This window comes from Catharus ustulatus, chromosome 13 (assembly GCF_009819885.2).
Source record: "Catharus ustulatus isolate bCatUst1 chromosome 13, bCatUst1.pri.v2, whole genome shotgun sequence".
Lineage (NCBI taxonomy): Eukaryota > Metazoa > Chordata > Aves > Passeriformes > Turdidae > Catharus > Catharus ustulatus.
Window position 1 is genome coordinate 17,076,737 of NC_046233.1, and position 19,656 is coordinate 17,096,392.

Genomic DNA, 19,656 nt, shown 5'->3' on the forward strand with positions numbered 1-19,656 from the left:
TTAGTGGGAAGCCTCCTATGATTCATATTTGTTGTGTATATATTTTTTTAATATTTCAGCAAATAATCCTAGAAAAATTAGACATCTGTGGATTGTAAAGGTCTGAATTGGTAGAAATAATTTCCTGGAGTTTATCAGATTTCTCACAGCTTTGGAATGCAAAGTTCGCTGTGTAGGATCCATCACTATTTTATAGCTTGCTTGAGTGAATCACATAGCCTTGATTGCCCTCTGAATCAAGTGGCTGCAATTCCCATAAACATGTATTTAGAATAAAACAGAAAAATGGGACTTCTAAGCTTCAGGTAGCTCACCCTGTTTATCCTTGTAAGCAATCCCACTGTGCACAGATTTCTTGTAGTTCACTCTCATTTTATAGGCTGTCTTCTAGGATAATATTTGCAATATTAAGAAAAAATTGCAACTGCTCTTGGCTATGATCAGGAGATGGTTTATTTGCTTCAGAATTATTTCCTAATATTGTGCTTAATTTCTCCAGAAGTGTCCTTAGGAGGGTATTGTTTGCATCAGTTGTGTTCTGTGTTTGGGGAGAAAAGGCAGCTTCCATACAAGCTCCTTAATGTTCACTCTGGGTGCATGTTTTGGCTTCTGGGCCTGATCTCTGTCTGGTTGCAGCAGCAAAAAAGCAGGTTAAACGACTTCTTGTCTGCTTTTGTCATGGTTACATGATATGTAATTATTCCTCTCTCCAAAAGAAAATGGTGAAAAAAGTATTGAGTAAAAAAATAGGGGGAAATGCTCGGAATAAAATATTTATTTTATTACAGTAGCAATCTAATAGAAGACAGAGTTTTTACTGCAAACCAAGATCTTTTTATTGGACATTGGACTGGTAATGATCTACCAGCAACTGTGTCTTCTGCTCATTGTTCTACAACTTGGCTGTTCCTTGGATCCCTTGCTCTTCCTTTTAAATGCAAGTATTGAATCTTTCTCATTTTGAGACTGAAATGTGAAGGTGAAACATCTTACAAAGTTCTGATTTCAGAATGGGGCACTAAGGTATCAGACATTTTAGCATTTGGAGCCATGGAGTGGCTGTTCCCAGTTGTGTTGAACTTTTCAACCTTTCCTCCTGCCCATGAATCTTTTCATGTGGACACCAAAATGGTGTTAATTAATGGTGTTAATTTGCCATGCAGCACATAAACCTGCCATACACGCTACAGAAAACTGTAAAAGAGAAGGGGATTTTATTTTCTAGATTACTTTACTCTGTCTCATTTTCCTTGTAATGTTCTCCCATTTCTTGCCTTTAAAAAAAATCAGGTCTTAAAAATATTTTTATTTTATTGTTCAAATTGATTTCTGGAAGTTGTGATTTTCTCCCTTCACATTTTACAGTTGTAACTTGTACCTGTCTCTCTCCAATTCATACCTTTTAAAAGCCCTTTTAGGATTTTCATTTGCACAATTAACCTCCTTTGGAGTGGTTATTCCTTTGGAGCCCAGTTTTACAGAAATTTTTTGTTTGGTACTCACATTCTAGAAATGTAATCTATTCACAAATTAAATATATTCTAAACCTTCATGTTCAGTTTCAAAACTTCTTCAGTCCAATTATTTTCAGTAAACAGTTACCATAGTTACTCAAAGATTCTTCTAAAGTCGAGACAGAGCCCGATGTTTGTTCACCATTCTGTTTAATTTAAATTGAAACATCTTACATGTGTTTGCTGCAAGGTTGTTTGGTCAGCTCTTCTTGCTGCAAACCAAGGTCCCAATGGTGCCACAGTGCTATCACTTCATGAGAACTGCCTGAATATTTTGGAAAGAAGTGTGGCAGCTCTCACACTAATGAGAGTGAATGCTACCAGCAACAGGAACATTTCTTTTCCCCTCAATGCCCAGAGAGTTAATTCCTATCCTGACACAATTTCTAGAAGCAATAAAATTGAAAAGTTTTCTCATTAAATCCAATATTAGAATGCTCTTGAAAATTTTGAGCAAGCTAATTTGTTTGCTCATCATTCTCCAAAATTATTTCATCTTACACAAATTCTGTTTTGTCCATGCTGCTCACATTTTTATTCTCTTTGTTTCATAACAAGTAAATCTATATTTTTGGACTTTATTTCAGTAATTTATTTTTATCACTTTTCATTATAATTTTCCTTAGATGTTTTCATCAGGTTCTTTTAAATGATAGATTAGACATGCAGGTTAATTATTAGCTGTTCAGACAGCAATCTCACACACAACAGAAAAATACTTCCCTTACAGGATCTGGCTATATATTATTTATTTTTCCTTTTATTAGTTATATTTTTTTATACTCTTTAGGGAAAAGCTGTATTGCATAATTCCAGCTATAAAATGTTATATTTGTGTAATAAATTCCAGTCTTTGCCTGCATGGGTAGTGATGTTTATAACATTATTTCTTCAGTGGCTTTTGCACCCAAAATGTGACCGTTTTTTTCCCTCAAAGTTACCTGAGTTGATGTAATAAAAGGTGCTTGTATTTTTACATTTTGTGGAATGAGCAGTTTGCAAACTGCAACAATTAATCTGAGTTCCAAACAAACTCTGTGGAGCAGTGAATTGCTTTCAGCGGGTGAGGAGCAGATTTGACCAGGTTGCAATGGTATTGGTGTTACTGGAAGATGAGCTGGAAATCCTTCCCTCAGCTCCTCCAGACAGCAGCTGGGGATCTTCCCTCTGTGCTGGGTCTGGAGGGTGGCAGGGAGCAGCTGTCCTGCCTCAGCTCAAGCTGACATGGCCAAGCACCCTGAGAACAGCCCAGCATTTTGAACTGCAGGGGGGAATGTGAGGTGCACCAGAGGCCAAAAATGTTATATTAATAGGAACAGGTAAAAGTTGCATCAGAATCTGTGCTCTTCTAATTCTAAACAGTAACACATTTGTAGCTGTGTGTGCTGAGTGTGAACCCTTGGAGACCCTTCTCTGTTACCAGTAGGGAGAAAAAATGAATTATTAAAAATTGTCTGAATTTTATCTTCATAATCTGAAGATAAAATTAGTTGAGAGATCTGTTTGCAGTCTATGTTTGCACTTCACTTGCCAGGAATGTTAGTTCTATATTGGTTGCTGGGTTTAATACTACTAAATAAACATGTAAGGTTGTTCACTCACTTGTAGGACAGTTGCAGTGGCCATAGTCCAAACCCTGGTGGTCTTCCACCTGATGGTGGATAATGATTGAATCATACATTAAAAAAAAACCATTTCTAACTGAATCCATCCTTTAATCTGTGTCACACTGTAGGTAAAAGTGTGTCTGTAAAAAATAGCTTTTTCAGACTCTTCCCCAGGCCTTCCCTTCACTTTGAAGGAATTAATGGTTTTAAAAATGTCTTCAAGCTTCCATTTTTGTGGCTGAAACAGTACCTGGGTCATAGCTGGTCTCTGAGGGATCATTTTAAACTGCTTTCCTCGTTTTTTTCCCTGTGTGTGAGATCCTGTGCCTGTCACTGAGTGCTTTATGATGTGAGTCTACTTCACTCTTTCAGTGTCCTGCCCTCAGGGGAATGTTTCTGGGAGAGCTCTGCACTCCTGCTCCTGGCACTTGGTTTGTGTTGCTATTTGTTTAGTATGTTAATGAACACAAAGAATTAGAATTTGATTGCACAGCCTTCCAGGAAGCTCAGGACACATTCTTAGCTGGCAATTTTTCCCCATGTGGATACCACCCATCTAATTTAGACTTGTGCTCCTGCTGACTGATTCAATCACCTGCTTCAGTCACTTCAAGACATCAGGACATTCCTTGCTGGTTTTCAGGAAGGTGCCTCACAGGGATGAGCAGTTTGTGTTGCACAGCATCACTGCTGCTGGGCTGTACCTGGGGCTGCTCACTGGCCTGGGGACCTGAATCCGTGTCCTTTCTGCACAGTGAGCGACTCTCCCAACTGTACTTAGTGTATTGCTGAAGAGTCAGGAAGCCTTAAGGAAAAGGGAATATTCAGCACCATTGAGATGATGTGTGGGTGTCATTCCTCTGCTTCTCAGCAGAACACACCACTTGGGTGTGTTTAAGAGCTCTTGGCCAGTTGTGCTGTTGTACATTATGGCAGGAGAGTGAATTTGTGTGATTATTGATTACTTCTGTGTGGGGACAGCTGAGGTGTTTGAGCTTTTGTTATTTAGATGAATCAGCTCTGGTCACTTTGTGCTGATTCACTCCCAGAGCTGGATGTGAGTATTTGGAAGGATTTACAGTAACTTCATCCTTTTTACTCAGGGACATGCCAGTCTGCAGAATTGCTACAATTGACTCATTGTTCTGCTGTGTCAGGTAACAAAATATTCTGCTTTCTTTTATTCTGCTCAAGAAGATTTGGTTTCATTACATAGGTCAAAGCTCTTAAAATAAATTCCTGTCAGATTTCCCCCCCAGTTAACCTGAGTGACACATGTGGGTGTCTTTGGATGTCGCTGTATTGAGGCATGCATGACACAAAATTTCAAGTCTGCTTTATAGAAGGCTGAAGTGGTTTTGGCATGCTGGGAACACATATAGAATATATCTCTTAAACATTGGAATGCAGTAATGCCTTTCACAAGGATATATTTCAAATTAATTTTGGAATATGAAGCTTGTATGAACACTTAACTGTCAACTACTTGTCACTCTGGTCACATGAAACTTGGAGTTGGAAACCTGCTTTGGCTCTCAGTCAAACTAATGACAGTTCAATTGTCCCCATCTTAATTAATTTTTTTAAGATTTGTAATACTTAAATACTGTAAAAACACACTATTTATTTTACTATAATAATGTACTGTTTGTTTTGACTGTGCATATGTACAGTAATGGATTTATCTAGCTAAAAGTAATCAAAATAATTATACAGATAAACACATAGAATGTTTACTTTTCAAATATAAATATGTGATTAGTATGGACAGTAAAATAGTAGAAGATGTTCAGCAGTGTTCCTTGGGTATTGAGCGCCTTGCCAGGACTGTGTGTTACTGTAATCATTAGCTGGGCTGCAGAGCTGTGCCCGCAGCTACACTGTGTGCCCCAGCATTCCCACAGGGGAAAATGGGATTAACCCAGCATGACTTCAAGTTATCCATCTCGGTAGCTCCAAATTCCAGTTTTACCAATCGCTTACGTTAGTGCTGGTTTTATTTTCAGATCACAAGGTGCTCCCTGCAGAGGCAGCGGCCGGGGCCGAGCCCGCTCCGTGTGGGGGGCTGGCAGGGCTGGCAGGGCTGGCAGGGCTGGCGCTCCGGGCAGGTGCCGAGGCGCGGGCACGGGAGGCTCCTCCCGCTCCGCCGGGAGCTCGGGGGGAGAGCTCGGCCCGGGGAGAGTTCGGCTGGGGGAGCTCGAAAAGGGAGAGCTCGGCTGGGGGCTGGGACTCGACTCAGGGAGCTCGGCTGAGGGTGGGGGAGAGAGCTCGGCTGAGGGGGCTCGGCTGGGGGAGAGCTCGCCTTGCGGGGAGCTCGCCTTGTGGAGAGCTCGGCTGAAGGGGCTTGGCTCGGGGGGAGCTCGGCTCAGGGAGCTCGGCTCAGGGAGAGCTCGGCTGAAGGAAAGCTTGGCTGAAGGAAAGCTCGGCTGAGGGACCCCGGCTGAGGTTGAGGGGGCTCGACTGAGGATGAGGAAGCTCGGCTGGGGGAGCCCGGCTGAGGGGGCTCGGCTCAGGGAACTCGGCTGAGGGGGCTCGGCTGAAGATCTCTGCTGCCGGGGCCGGCTCCGAGCTCCGAGGCCAGCGGGGCCCGGCCGGCCCCGGCTCCAGCACCAGGGACAGCGGGCGGGGAGCCGGGAGCGGAGCGGCCGGGCTGGGTCACGGCAGAGCTCCCTTCAAGCAGCACCACGGGGTTAAAGCGGCCGTGAGGCTGCGGGGCTGCCGTGGGACACAGCGGAGCTGCGGGAAGGGACAGCACGGACAGGACACGGGGCTGCTGCCCTGCCCTTCCCCCGGCCGGGCCGGACACCTCCGTCACCCCGCACACGGCACAGCGCATGAAAGCACAGCGCACAGCTCCGGAGTGCTCAGCCCTCCTTCCCTGGAGCTGTGCAAAGTGCTGTGTACAAACCGGGGTTCTGCTGTCCCTGAAACAAAGTCATAACATCAGAGAGAGCACTTCAAAATCCCCCAGCAAACCCTGCCCGCCCTGGTAGGGTTTTGGCTGATTGTGTGATAGCTCCAATCACTTCATCAGCCTCTGGAAGAGCAACATGCTCATTTCCGTGAGTGATGAAACCACTTCTCTGATGTTGTGTTTCAATAGTATAAATTTCTTAGCATGAAAGAGATCTCTTTCACAGCAATAAATACATAATAAATAAATAAATTATAAGAAATGCATAAGGTCAGAAATGAAATTTTTCAAAAAGACCAGAAAAATCATATTCACAAGGAGAGTTCACAAATCCTTCTGAACTCTCATTTCACAAAATAAGATAGGAGTTAATTATTACTTGTGATAGGGTTTCTTATATCCTGAACATTAAAAGAAATTAATAGGAAAAGGTATAAATTTGTCACAACAGTGCTAATTAACATTCTGTGATTTCTCACCCTCTTAATAGGTAATTTGCTGTAGTGAGAGCATTAAGGATAAGTGAGAATGAAGCTGCAAAGGTATTTTACTCAGATTTCTTAATTATTCATGGTACAAGAAGTTTTAAATGAATCTTTACCCTTTTTTTTTCTTTTTTTTTTTACTAATTGAAGGGGGAAATACTCTGTTTCTTTAGTACCAGGAAAACATTTGTTCAGCATGATCTGTGATATTTTTTATATGAAGGTCCATCTGATTAAATAATTACACCTGCACTGTAAATTTTTGGTAGTTGCACTTGACATATTGATATTAATGTATTAGTCAGTACATTCTCTACTTTTGTGCTGAAAAAAAAAATCAATATTATTTTCCTGATTAATCCAGATACCTTCTATATAACCAACATACAAACTTTGGTGCTGGCACAACGACATCAATCTATACTTGTCCTTGTGCAAGTCCTGTTTTTTCTGGTTTTACAATTAATTTTCAAGCAATGTTACAAGTAGAGTGAAAGTAACTTTTAGTGTTATATTTGTAACTGTTGTGTAAATTGGTTGTAATGGACATTTTATGGGGAGTTTTATAAGGTGAGGCTTAACCTCACGTGTCTCATGTTCTCGAAGGATATGAAAACACCTCTTTTTCTTCCTCCCATGACTTTAGATTACCTTTTCCCTGAGGAAGACAACACCAAAAATAAGGGAAATACTGGAATGTTTTGTGCTGACTTCCATTTTGCATGAAAGAAAAATTCTGGGATGGAAGACCAGAACTATTGAAATTGAGATGTTCCCAGGATTACCAGAAAGTTCTGGTTGTGCATCTCACATGGTGAAGTTAAATGTGTGCTGGTTTTTGTTGAGCTCCTACTTCAGGCACTCTAAGGAATAAATGATGGAGTGACAGGGAATGCTGCTGCTCTATGGAGTTCTGCTTTCCTTTCCTGCCACTCTGAGAAATGTTGAGGGCTGGGAGCAGATTTGTTTATAAGGAACTCCTGAATTAAAAACTTAGAAAGAGTCTTAAGATAATGGACTTAAACATCCTCCCCAGGCCTGAGCACTAGTCAGAAATCATCCCAATTAAACAATAATTAAGTGTGTGAAGGTGTGGGGCACAAACACTGATCTCTTGGAGAGAAAATCTATCATTTGCTGCATTTAGATTCCTAAATTGCTTTGATCCCTCATAAGGAAGAAATCCATGAGATGGCCCTTGCAATAGGACAAAAATTAGAATTTGAGTTTGTACATCAAAACATGAGACTTCCTGCTTAAAAGTTTTAGGAGATGACTTCACCAAAGGAAGAATAGCTCAGCTCTTGGGACACAAGAATCATTTTGAGGCATAAAGTAGAAACACTTGGTGCTTCAAAAGGACCTGTGAGGTCATGATAGATGATGATAGGAGTGGATTTGCTTTGCATATCTTTTTTTCTCCAAAGGTTTGTTTTTCTGCAAGGTGAGGAATTTATAATTTAATGGGAAAGTCAAATTGTTCAGTGGGAAAGTCAAGTTGTTCAATGCTTAATTCATCTTAACATCAGGGGAAGAATATGAACTTTAAAGAAACAAAAATAAAAAGAACCTCATGTGTAGAAAAGGAGGGAATGTAATCAAATAAATTATCACAGGGAGCTGAAATTCATCCCTGATTTTTTTTTTTTCTGATGGGAAGGGTCCTGGACCATGTTACTGAAAATGAGGCCTGAAGTAATAATGGAAGTTACCAGCAACTATAGACCTGAGAATGGGGAGAAAGGGTGGAGTGTGGGACTGCACTTACCTGAAAGAGAGGGGAGGAGGGTGATGTGTTCTGTGGTACCTTAAGGCTGGGATAACTGAGAGAAAGCTGCTTGCAGGGAGGTGTAAGAATCTCTCTGCTTTCTGCACTCTGACCTTCCATTGTCCCTTGCAGAGCATTTGAAAGAATTGTGCCGTTCCCTTGATCTATTTAAGAGAAAGAAACTGTGTCAAATCTCTCCAATCCCAAGCCAGCTGTCTTTCAGATCACATCTATATTATGGCAAGGCAGGACAACATAGGAGGAACACTCTAATGTATTTTAATTAACACTGTGTTAAACATTGCTGCTTGCTCTGTTTGGATAAGGACAACTGTGTTTGCAGTAGCAGAACCATAAGCAACTCAGTGCCTCTGACAGGACAGCTCCTGAACACAGTGGACGTTAAGTATCTTTAGACAGTGTTTTTCAGAGATTAGTGCTTTTCTGCTGACTTGACTCGCTCATTTAAGTAAGGTCTTGAAGCTTGTTTTTGCCTTTATTTCAATGCAGTGCAACACAGGAGTTTAGTGACAGAACAGCACCTCAGAGACTTCTGCAAGGGGAGGTCCCTGTGCTCTGAAAACCATTAATTTTTGCTCACCAACAGAAGCTCTTCTTGTAGGAGCTCTGATATTTTACATCAGATTTTAAAATTTGTTTGATTGCTGACGCCAATTTTAAAAACTTCTGAACAAAACCTTAACTAGAAGTAGATTTTGGATTCCAATTTTCTGGTGCATTTTTCAATGAGCAAATTTTATAAGGGAAAACGAAAACAGCTCCTGAAAAAAAGAAAAAAACCCAAAACCCTGGGGCATATAACCCTGAGAATTTCTTGTTTCTGCTTGCTAGAGTACTTCTCTGCTTTTCCTGTGCTTCCCACAGTAGTATGAATATTGAAGCTGGCAGGAGTGAGCTCTGTTAAGAGAGAGAAGAGACAGCAGAAACAGTTGTTCTGCAGCAGTTGCTGTTTGCTTTGGTCTCTCCTTTGCACGTGGGTAATCCTGAATTCCAGCTTGGTGCTGGGAGATTTGTGGCTCTGCCTCTGTGGGAGGATGAGGTGTTTGTTCCTTGCTACACTTAAGCTAAGAGTGTTTACTAAAGCAATCAGTATTTCTGTGGAGGTGATAGGAGCCTCATTAAAGGGGTGAATGCAGAGATCAGAGGAACAGGTGTAAATGTATTTGGTAACTTTAACTTAAGCAAACTTGCATTCCACTGACTCTGCAGCTAAGTACATTGGCTTTTTTCCTTCCTGAAGTCATGTGGGTCATATGGCCATCTACTGACTCTCTGAAAACACATTTCACCAGCAGCAGTGCAGAAAAGAGTCAGGAATAAACGTGCCATAATATGTGTTGTGTTTCAAATACAGGTAATCTGCCATCAGTGTGAATGTCCCTGCAAATGCTGTGATTTGTATGTCCGTGATCATACATATGGCCTTTAAATAAAGTGCTTTCTATATGCTCTTAGCTCCCTGCAGGTCCTGTTCTGTCCAGCTGTTTTGGTGTCCTTCTAACCTTAGAAGATTCTCACTTGCCTTCCCACGTTCGCCTTCAGTCTGAGTTTACTTTAAGGGAAGAGTCACCTCATATTCTTGTAGTTTGGGAAAAAACCCCAAAAAACTGCTGTGTTTTTCCTTAGGCAAGAAAAGTATCATTTTAAGTACTGGTCAGCTTGGCAGCAAGAAGAATCCTTGAAAGGCTGAGACTGTGGAATAAAGAGCCTGGAAGAATTAACCAATTCCTGTCACTGCAGAGGTTTTCTGCTCCCAGAGTGCTAGGAAGAGATGCAAAGGTATTTATTATTGACATACACAGAGAGAAAAAAACAAAACCAGTTTCTCAAACCCTGGAGCATCCTATCTCCAACAGCTGCAACTCAATGACTTTGTCATGCTTTGTCCCTTCAAAAAGCTATTTCTGCATGCTGTGGGAGTGCTTCAGGAAGGGAAGGAACGGAGCTATTGTAAATACAAATGCCGAAATGTGAATATGAATCAAGGTAGGATCGAATAAGTTGTTTTTTAAAAATGAATATTGTACAAGCACACTTAATTCTTGGCCACTTGCTGTTTGCTCTCCATACAGGAAAACAAAACCTGACATCCCAAAACCAAACCAAGACCCAAACAGAAACCTGGCCCTGCTCGGTGGAGAAACAGTAGTTGCACGTGTTGAAAAAAATAAATAATGAAGGTTTCCACAGCAACCCAAGTTCTGTAGAGCAAATTGATGACTTTCATTCTGTTTTATTATATAATCAGAGAACAGATATTCTATTAAAAGTGTTGGGTACATCTGAAGTAATATTGTTTAAAAGTTTAGTGCAGAATTTCACATCAAGGGAGTTGTTTACAGAGGTTTCTGAAAAGGCTGTTTAAAAAGGGTTTTTATTTCCCTAAGCTTTGGGGCAAGGACAGTGATCCGTCAGAATATTGCAGGGAGCAAAATTTCAATTGCAGGAAAACTTTTGTATCACTTATTTCTGCTTTTCCTTTGCTGTGAAGAATTCCAATTCAATTTTTATGGAAGGAAGTGGAAGCTGAATTTAGAGATGAAATCTAAAGACTGTTTCCCTTTTGGGGTATGTGTCCATTGTGGAAACTGTGAATTTCGCCAGCTCTTTAGAAGCTCTGGAGATTAATAATACCGACAAGAAAATTAAACACAGTATCAGCCAGATTTTGATCTCAGGGCTGGCGGTGCCAGCGTTAGCGCTGCCAGGGGCGGCTGAGCGCGGCTGGGGGCAGAGGCCGGGCCGTGCCAAGGGCAGCCCGGGGCGGCGGGCGGGGGTCGGGCCGGCCCCGCTGCTGACCAGCACAGCACAGCACGGCCCGGCCCGGTGCTGCACTGCGGGCCGGCCTCCCGGAGCCGCTGGGGCCGGCAGGTGCGGCGGGGATGGGCCGGGCCCGGGGATGGGCCGGGGACAGGAGGGAGCGGTCCCGGGACCGCCCGCCCCGCTGCCCCCTCACAGGCCACGCGCCGCCTCGCGCCCGCGCGCGCCTCGTGCGGCCACGCGGGGAGCGGGGGGGGCGGCGCGAGCCGCGCGTGCGCGCCAGGTCCGCCGGGAGCGCGGGGGGGGCGCGATAGCCCCGAGTCCTTCAGGCGGCGGCGGCGGCGGGAGCGGCGGCTCGGGAGGAGGAGAACGGCGAGGAGGGGGCCCGGAGCCGCCGAGCTCTGTGGGGCCGCTGCGTCGGCAGGGCCGGAGCCCGCGGGGGCCGCGCGAGGAGAGGCGCCGGGCCGGCGGCGAGCGGCCGCGGAGGGGAGCGGCGCGGCGGCCGGTGCTGTCCGGGCGGGCGGGCGGGGGGCTACCTCCCCCCGCCCCCCGGCAGCGGCGAAGCGACCCCTGAGCGCAGCCCCGGCCGGAGCGTGGGGCGGGGGCTGCCGGCGCGGCGCCCCCGCTGAGCGCGGGGGGAGGAGAAGCCGCCCCCGCTCGATGAGCGGCGCCCGCCCGCCCGCCGCGCTCTGCCCGGGGACCGGCGGCCGCGGCCGAGCCATCCAGCAGCATGTGGAGTCCCACCGAGGAGGAGAAATACGGCGTGGGTAGGTGCTGCCGCATCCCTTGCCGTCCCGCACACCCCTCCTCTCCCCGCCGGACCCCCGGCTGTGTGTGCTGTGCGCTGGGGGCGGCTCTTCCCCTCCCCCGGGGCCAGCGGTGGTCGCGGCGCTGCCCCTCAGGTGGGGCCGGGGCGGGATGGGGGCAGTGCTGCCCGCGGGGCTCTGGGGGCTCCCGGCGGAGCCTGCCCTGCCCTGCCCTGCCCTGTCCGCACCACTGGATGTGCTCTGCGTGCGCCTCCGTTCGCGTTATTTGCCCGAGCGCCGCCGCGGCCGAGCGAGGGACAAGCGGGAGTTCGGGGGCCCGCGCCGGGGTCGGGATCGCACAAATAATCAGAAAACGAGTCGCTGAGCCCTTAATCTACTTAAGCGCGCGGTTCCCTTTTCCCTGCGTTTCCATCTGCGGAGCGAGGCGGTGTGTGGATGAGTTGGAAGGGGCCGGGGCGCCGCGGTGTCTTTAGGGGGCGTCGGTGCCGCACCTGCCGGGCCGGGGGGCGGCCGGGCCGGGGGCTGCGGCGGGCCCGGCGCCTCTGTGCCTGCGGCCTGCGCTGCCTTTGCCTTCTTTTGGGAAATCACATTTTACAGTGTCTGGCATCGCGCTTGCTCTAATCTGAGGCATCACCGTTGGCGGCTTTGGTTTGTTATTTTAGCGTGTAAATCCCTGATAAGAGCAGAAATGTTACATCTAATGAAATGGAAGATACGGAATTTCTTTTACTTCGTTTGTGCTCGTTTCGATTTAATTTTTTTTCAACTGTTGACTTGTGTTATAATAATAAAAGCTACGGCTGTTACCCTGATTAGTTAACTAAACACCTCATTGAATTTATAGCTATCAGTTGTGTGTATTGATTTTTAAGTTCCACAGTGTGTAGTGATGATTGATTTCTACAAATGTTTAAAAAAAATATCAACAAATTTGCTACATGGTCTGTTAACCAGAACTGTTAAAGTAGAATTTTGGCAATTAACTCGTGAGCAATTAGAAGTCTTAATGCCTCTTTGTTAAAATGCTTTCTGTTAATAATAAAAAAATAGTTCTTGCTAATTTTTCATCTTGTACAGCAAATATTTTGCTTTGTAAATTCCATTTGTCTTCATAGTGAATAGAGATGAAGTAAATCAGTTTTGTTTTAAAAAAATAAAATCAAATGCAGCATCAGATGAGAACCTGTAAGTGCAGGGTCACATAAACAAGTGGCAGAAAATAACACCTGCAAGTCGTTGCTGCCAATCTTGTTGCTGTGTCTGTTGGTCACTGGGAGTATATAAAGTTAACAAACCCTGTTACATCCTAGCTGGATGCTTCAAGAATACAAAGTTGTTGTTTTGCTGGGGTGTTTTTAGTGTAGTTGATGCTGTACTTTTGTTCATACCTCATCTGCTGGTGAAAGGCCACCTCTGTTACCCTAGGATGAAACTCACTGCTGTAATTGTAATGGATGCTTCAGAAAATAATTACCTATCTTCCAAATCTTGTTGTTTTTCTTTTGTTTCTGGAGCTGTTTTTCCTTGCTGTGTTGCAGGGTTTGATACTTAGTGTTTGTGTATGTTTGTGTTTGGTCCATGTGCTCAAATAAGAAAATCCTTGTTTTACCTTGATCCAAAAAAAAAAAGATGAACTAATTTTTTTTTTATGCAGACGTTTCAAAAGAAAAGCTGGGAAATCTCCATTCAGGTTGTAAACAAGTCTGGAAGAGGCGTGTGGAAGGGAGAGCAGTGAATGAAAACAAGTATGATTTCATTGAGTGTTCTCTGGGCTGGAAAATATTCTTCTAAGGATGGGGATTTTTATTTTGCAGACAGCACACCTGTAGTTAGGGCTGAGGTACCAGCTGAGTTGTGCAAGTTTTGGTGATCTCTAGGCAAGCTTTTTTGTTCTTGAGTAGGTTTAATTACTTTTCCTGTAATTGAAATTTGTTGATAATCCTCCAGAGAAGGAAAATAGGTGGAAAATGCTGCTTATATCTGGAGTCCAGTTACTACAAGTGAGGAGTGGAATATCAGTCTTTCAAAAGTGGATCTGTCATTGCTGGGCCGTTTTTGTGCATTTTGAAGCAAATAGTCTGCAGAAAGTGTGGACCTGAGGGTTTGCTGCTGGGAGGTGCACTGGCAGGAAAAAAAAATGGAGGAAAAAATAGCAGTGTAAGTTATCCTGATTCCACAAGTAATATGTGCAAAAATAATCTTCTTGGCATGCGTCATGTTCTGAGCTTATGCCTTTGGGCTTTAGTAGCTGGGTTTGGATAGAGCAGTTTCTGTCCAAAAAACCACTGTGTGTTTTCTCTCTGCTTCTGTTAAACCATACGAAGTTTTAAGATTTGCCTTTGGATTAAGGCAATAAACTTTCTGTCCCTGTTGATGTGAGTTGAGTGGGAGAAAAATCAGTTATTTCTGCAACTGGAATACCACAAAGAGGTTTCTGGTGGAACAGGTAGGAATGTCTGGGATCCAGGCCCTGGACACACCTGTTCTCATGTACCAAGGGAAGGGGAGTGAGCCATTTACAGTGGTTCATTCTGGTGCTGTTTTTGCTGAAAGTGAGTTGTGCTCTGTTGCCTTACCTGGGTAGCTGGCTCAGAGGTGATAATTCCCAGGAAGACACCACATTCCCCTCTCCACACGAGGCTGTGGAAGGGTTTGTGCTCTGCCCTGGCTTCCAGGCAGTATCAAAGGCTTTTCTCCTGTGCTTGCTGGGGCCCCTCAGCACATATTCCTGTGCAGCCACCAGCCCTTGGCTGCAGGAGAATATGTTAAATTACCTGATTTACCTGAGAATGGTGGTGCCTTTTGGCCAGTTCTGGAGTTCTCTGTGTCTATCTGCAATTTAAAGAAGTTTTCCACACTTGCAGTTGTAGAACACCATTGAATTGCCCAGTTCTCACACTGCATGCATCTGCAGCAAAGATATTAAAAGATTGCTCAGGATATTTCTAAATAAATTAAACGTTCTCCTAACAACCTTGAAGATCTTCCTTGATTTTATTTCTTAGCTGCTATAGCAACTACCTGGTAGCTGTTGTGAGTAATTCCCCTCTTTTTAGAAATATTTATATTCAGTGCCTGTAATCCTAACTCTGCTTTTAAAACTTGAGACTTGTTGAAGCAAAGCAGACAGTTCTTCCACAGGTACTTAAGATGGCCAATTATGAACACAATTAATAAGAATTCTGAACTGATTATTGAAGATAACTCTCTCTCTAGCCCTCTAGTATTTTAGTATTTTTAAAGCAATCTCTAAGAAACTATTTATTAAAGTGTTCTGATTAGTTACTTTAGTCTTGAAAAGCAAGTATTAAATATTAATGTATTAAAAGAAAAAGTGAAATAGAACTCTTTTGTAAACAGCATTTGGCAACTGTGTAAGAGCTGATTATTTCATTAGGCTGTCAGTTTTTGCTGTTCTTGTGCAAGGAGCACATTTAGGTGGCTCTCAGGAAAGTTATTTTGGGTTTTTGCTGGGCTTTTTTTTTAATGTAGTTGATGCTGTATCAACAAGCCACTTTGTATGACTGACCATATTAAATATGTATGTATTAAGTCACAGAGGAGAACCTGCATACATCAACAGCATCTTTTCTTAGTTTATTCAAAGAATTAGTGTTGCAAACTGTTGTTTTATTTTAAAATGCTTTTTAAATTTTATTTTCACTACTTAATTGGTAAAAATGAACAATAAATTCATAAGCACAAATACATACAACCAAACTTTCCCTTGTTCTTACTAAGAAGGGAACATCACAATGTCCTAGTTACAGTTTTGTACTGCAGCTTTTTGATCACTACCTTCATTTTCTTTTTCCCCCCTTGTCAGTAAACCTTGGCTAGCACACTTCCAGTTCATATTTATGCTTGGAAAAACAGGACTGCAGAACTTAGAAAAGTCTTCCTTCCCTGCCCAGGGCTTTTGGCATAAGACCCTGCCTTAGCTCTTCACATGAGAGGCAACTGCTGAAGGGGGCTGTGAGTGGCACTGTGGTTTCACTGGGTCACTGGAGTGGTTTGTTTAAAACACAGGTTTAAAAATGAAAAGCTGCAGAGAGGTAAATGAGGAAATGTACCTCTCACAAATTAGGAAAATGTCCATTGTCACTATGGGAAGCAATATCAATCCTTGCATCAGGTGCTGTGTTAGGGACATAGGTTGTATTTCATTTTCTCTGCTGTGTCCCTGTGCCAGGAGATGTCATTGTCTGGCAGCAGGAGGGAGGTGACTAAGGATATTCTTCAGGGATCTGTCTTGGAACCAAAGCTACGTGCAGGGATGCACTTTGAAACCTTCTGTGCTCCACTGCCTTGGGAAGTGCTGCTGGCACCTGGGGACTCGCTCGTTAGTCAGGAAAATGGGATGATCCAGGAGTGGAGTCATTTCCATTCAGTATTTTGCTCCTGAGGGCCTTTTTTTTATCTGTAGGCATTAAGAATGAGCAAAGGAATTTATCAGTCAGGGATCATAAAGGAAATGTATGTGTGTTATTTAACTGGATGGGAAATGAATCACACCTTGAAATGTCTCTGGAAAAGAGCAGCTCTCAAGATGCATTTGATGGGATACTATCAGTGCAGAGAGAAAGTTTATGAAAGTGTCATTAAATGTGGTGGGCAACTTCAGCTCCAGTCTAGGGTAAAACTGAAATTCTCTGAGTCTTGGTAGAACTTGGAGATTAAATGTCCTGTTTTGTGGTAAGAGACTAATATATTTTGTCATATCTGTCCTAGAAAAGACTAGACCAAAGACATTGTGGTTAGACCAGCTCTCATGAAGAGCTGGTTTGCAGAACTGGATGAGAATCAACCTGTAAGACAGCACTACTTTGAGATTAGTTAGATACCAGTCCACAAATGCATTTGCAGTAGAAATGAGCCAAAACTTTAAATACAGGAGGAATGAAGCTGAGAAGCAAATTGCTCCCAAAGGCAAGAAGTGAGATGTGTATGTTTAACAGTTCATTGCATGGTTTGTATGGGAATGTGGGGGTGATCCTGGAATGAGAAGTGACAGCAGTGCAATATGGGGTTTAACTTTGGATGATTTGATGGGTTCTAGAGCTATTTTCTCTATTTATTTGTTGTTGTGTTGTATTAGGTGTTCAGTTAAGACCTGCAGAGCTTCAGTCACTGGCCAATAGGGTGGAGGCAAAAGCAGTTCCTCCCCAGTCTTATCCCCAGTGCAGAAGGGAGTTTGTTTTTAGAATGATTTTCTAAGGTGGGAATGTTTTGGTGTTCAGGCTTTCTATCCTCACCTAACAATACATCCAGGAACAAGAGACATTTTATGATGTGAGTTGACAATCTTGGGCAACTTTTCCTGCATGTTTAGTGGAAATAGGGCTGGGTGGGGAGGACCTTAAAACTGGAATTTCTGTGCACAGTAGTGCAGATAAAAAGTTTCTGACTTGCTGAAAAAAAAGGTTAATCAGGTTCTGTCAGGTATTTCTTACTTGTGTGCTTTGAGTTTAAATTCGTTGTCAAGCCTGTAGGACAGGAAGGGAGATTGTTCAGAGTGAAATTAGTGAGGAAATTTAAGGTAATGTCTCTTTTGAACCACTAAAGGGATAGGAAGTTGGTGTGTGAGTATGGGGTGATGGTGCAGGTTGTGGTTTGCAATTGTATGTGAGAGGAGAGGATGGGTGACTTTTTATTAATACTCTGAAAGCAACTTCCTTAGGGCACAGTCACTGGCATAGCTCAGCTACACTTGAGTCTCACTATCCTTGCCAAACGTTTTTTGCAGCAATTTTGCCCTTAACAACTCAGACTCCAATGTAACATCAGGGAAACATGTAAGAACTATTACCAGAACTTGTAATTATAAAATTCTCTACCATGTATTTGCTGGCATTTCAAAACCCGCAAGAGGGGGATAATTGGGAGTGAGGAAGTTTTCTGTGTTTATGTGCACAGTGACATGTAGATAGACAAGCTTTTCTGATTAACACATTAAACAGTTATTTGGAAATAGTTCTTATACAGAAGAGCTCTAACTGCCGGATGGGTCCAACAACTGGTGTTATTGGTGGCCATATGTATTCCATAGATTTGTTCTCTTGAGAAATGGGAGCACTTTTCAGATGTGGGTGTGAAAACACCAAAGAACAGGAAGTCTGTGGAAAATTATTTAGCTCTTGAAGAGCCTGATGCAACTTTTTCCTCCTTTTTCAGAGATTTTTTTTTTTTAATTAGTGTTGTTATTAAGTTCATTGTATTCCTCTCTCAGCTGTGCTGTCACTGAGGCAGAGGCCAAAGGAAGCATATCATGGGATCTTGGCAGTGGTCTTTCCACTGGTTGTTTATAAGTTGGGTCAACCTTAATCTCACAATATTTCTCACTTTCTTCTGTTCCAAAATCTGTCTGCTCACTGAACCTCAAGGCAAATACGAAATATCTCACTCAAGTGCCTGATGTTTAAATCAAACCTCTGGTCAAGGTTTTCCCTGTCAAAATGAACTGTGAGGTCTTCTAAGATCCTGAAAGCATCTCTAAAGTTTTTTTGGCTGTAATTCCTTCCTCTTAGACATGTTTTAGTGTTTGTTCAAACAATAAGGCCTTAGTCCAAACTTAGGGAATATATTTGGAAGGCAGGGAACTGAGGCTTTGAGCAGACTCAGTGCTTTCCAGTGCAGTTGTGAGGTGATTACTTATTCCAAGGATAAGACTTCCCTCTGTCCCTCTTCAGCTTTTAACTGCTTTTTCTTTTCTTGAGTCTTTCTGGATATTAAACCTTAAGAAAAGCTTATGACAAGTGGTGCCAGCTAACTCTTGGTGATTAAAAGCAGGCCTTTGTGCTTTCAGAGGTAAGCTGGTGTTCTCTGAAACATCTAGACAAACCTTTATTTTTATTGCAGTTCAAGGAAGCTTAGGCACTAAATGCTTTTAGTGTTGGCAGTAGGCAGTTGATGGAGTGGTGAATTATTTTATTTTCTTTCTGTTGAGTGTTAAGTCCCTGAGCTACCCAAGGTGCCAGAGTGTAGCACAGAGTGTTTGGCAGGTGCCTCAGTGTTCTGGAAACCTCTTGTGGCTGTGTTTTTGAGCAGCAGGGCCCTTCTTCCCTCTCAGAATATTTATGAACAAGATGTTTATGGGTACCTGCACTTTTAGTCTTCTGAACCTGATAGAGGAAGCCTTGGATCCATGTCAGACAAAACCAGAACTGCAAGCAACATGAGAAGTGTTTGGGTGTGAGTGCACATGGTCCTTTGCCTTACTGGGATGGGTGCTGGGTGGGCTGCCCAAACTAGTAGTGGAGGGAGCAGAGAGCCTTTCATGGGAGAATATCTCAGACAGTGCTGGATATTCCCTGTAGGAAGCAATGTCTGTTTCCAATAACTGTGTCTGGATGTGGGGGGGGTAGGAGGAAGTGTTTCTCTTTCACCCATTCCTTCATTTGTGGAGAAAAATGCTGTGGAAGTGTCTGCAGAAAGCTGCCCACTCCACCTAGGCACTATTTTGTGTATGTATGGCTGTGTTATATGGGCAGAGAGTGTAGGCTCAGGTGAGAAAGTGTCAGCCAGAGTGGGACAAATAATCCAAATAGATACTAATTACTGGAAAAAAGGTTACTGAAAACTGTGGTTTGAACTTTGGTGCATCTTTGTGCTTTGTTTTCTCTAAATGCTCACGATCTGGATGATTGGTGACCTGAATTTTGATAAAGTAAAGCAACAGCAGTGTAGTTCTGCTGGACCTGTTAGAGCAGGATCAATATTTTTGTGGAATGGTTTTGCCCTGACATCTGCTATTGCTGTACAAAATGCAGCTGGACACTCCCTGTGGGCCTGGCATGATGAGAGATGAGGGGAATCCTCTC

The 19,656-nt window shown here is 43.4% G+C and overlaps 1 protein-coding gene across 10 annotated transcripts in view; it reads left to right on the top strand.

Moving 5' to 3' along the window:
- Positions 1 to 11,746: 11,746 nt before the first annotated feature.
- DOCK3 (dedicator of cytokinesis 3) overlaps positions 11,747 to 19,656 on the top strand; it is a 187,416-nt gene continuing 179,506 nt past the window's right edge. For all 10 annotated transcript variants that reach the window (XM_033071720.1, XM_033071726.1, XM_033071722.1 and 7 more), the window contains exon 1: positions 11,747 to 11,836. In XM_033071720.1, the coding sequence (XP_032927611.1) occupies positions 11,800 to 11,836 (37 nt within the window). In that variant the 5' untranslated portion in view covers positions 11,747 to 11,799. The remainder of the gene's footprint in view (positions 11,837 to 19,656) is intronic.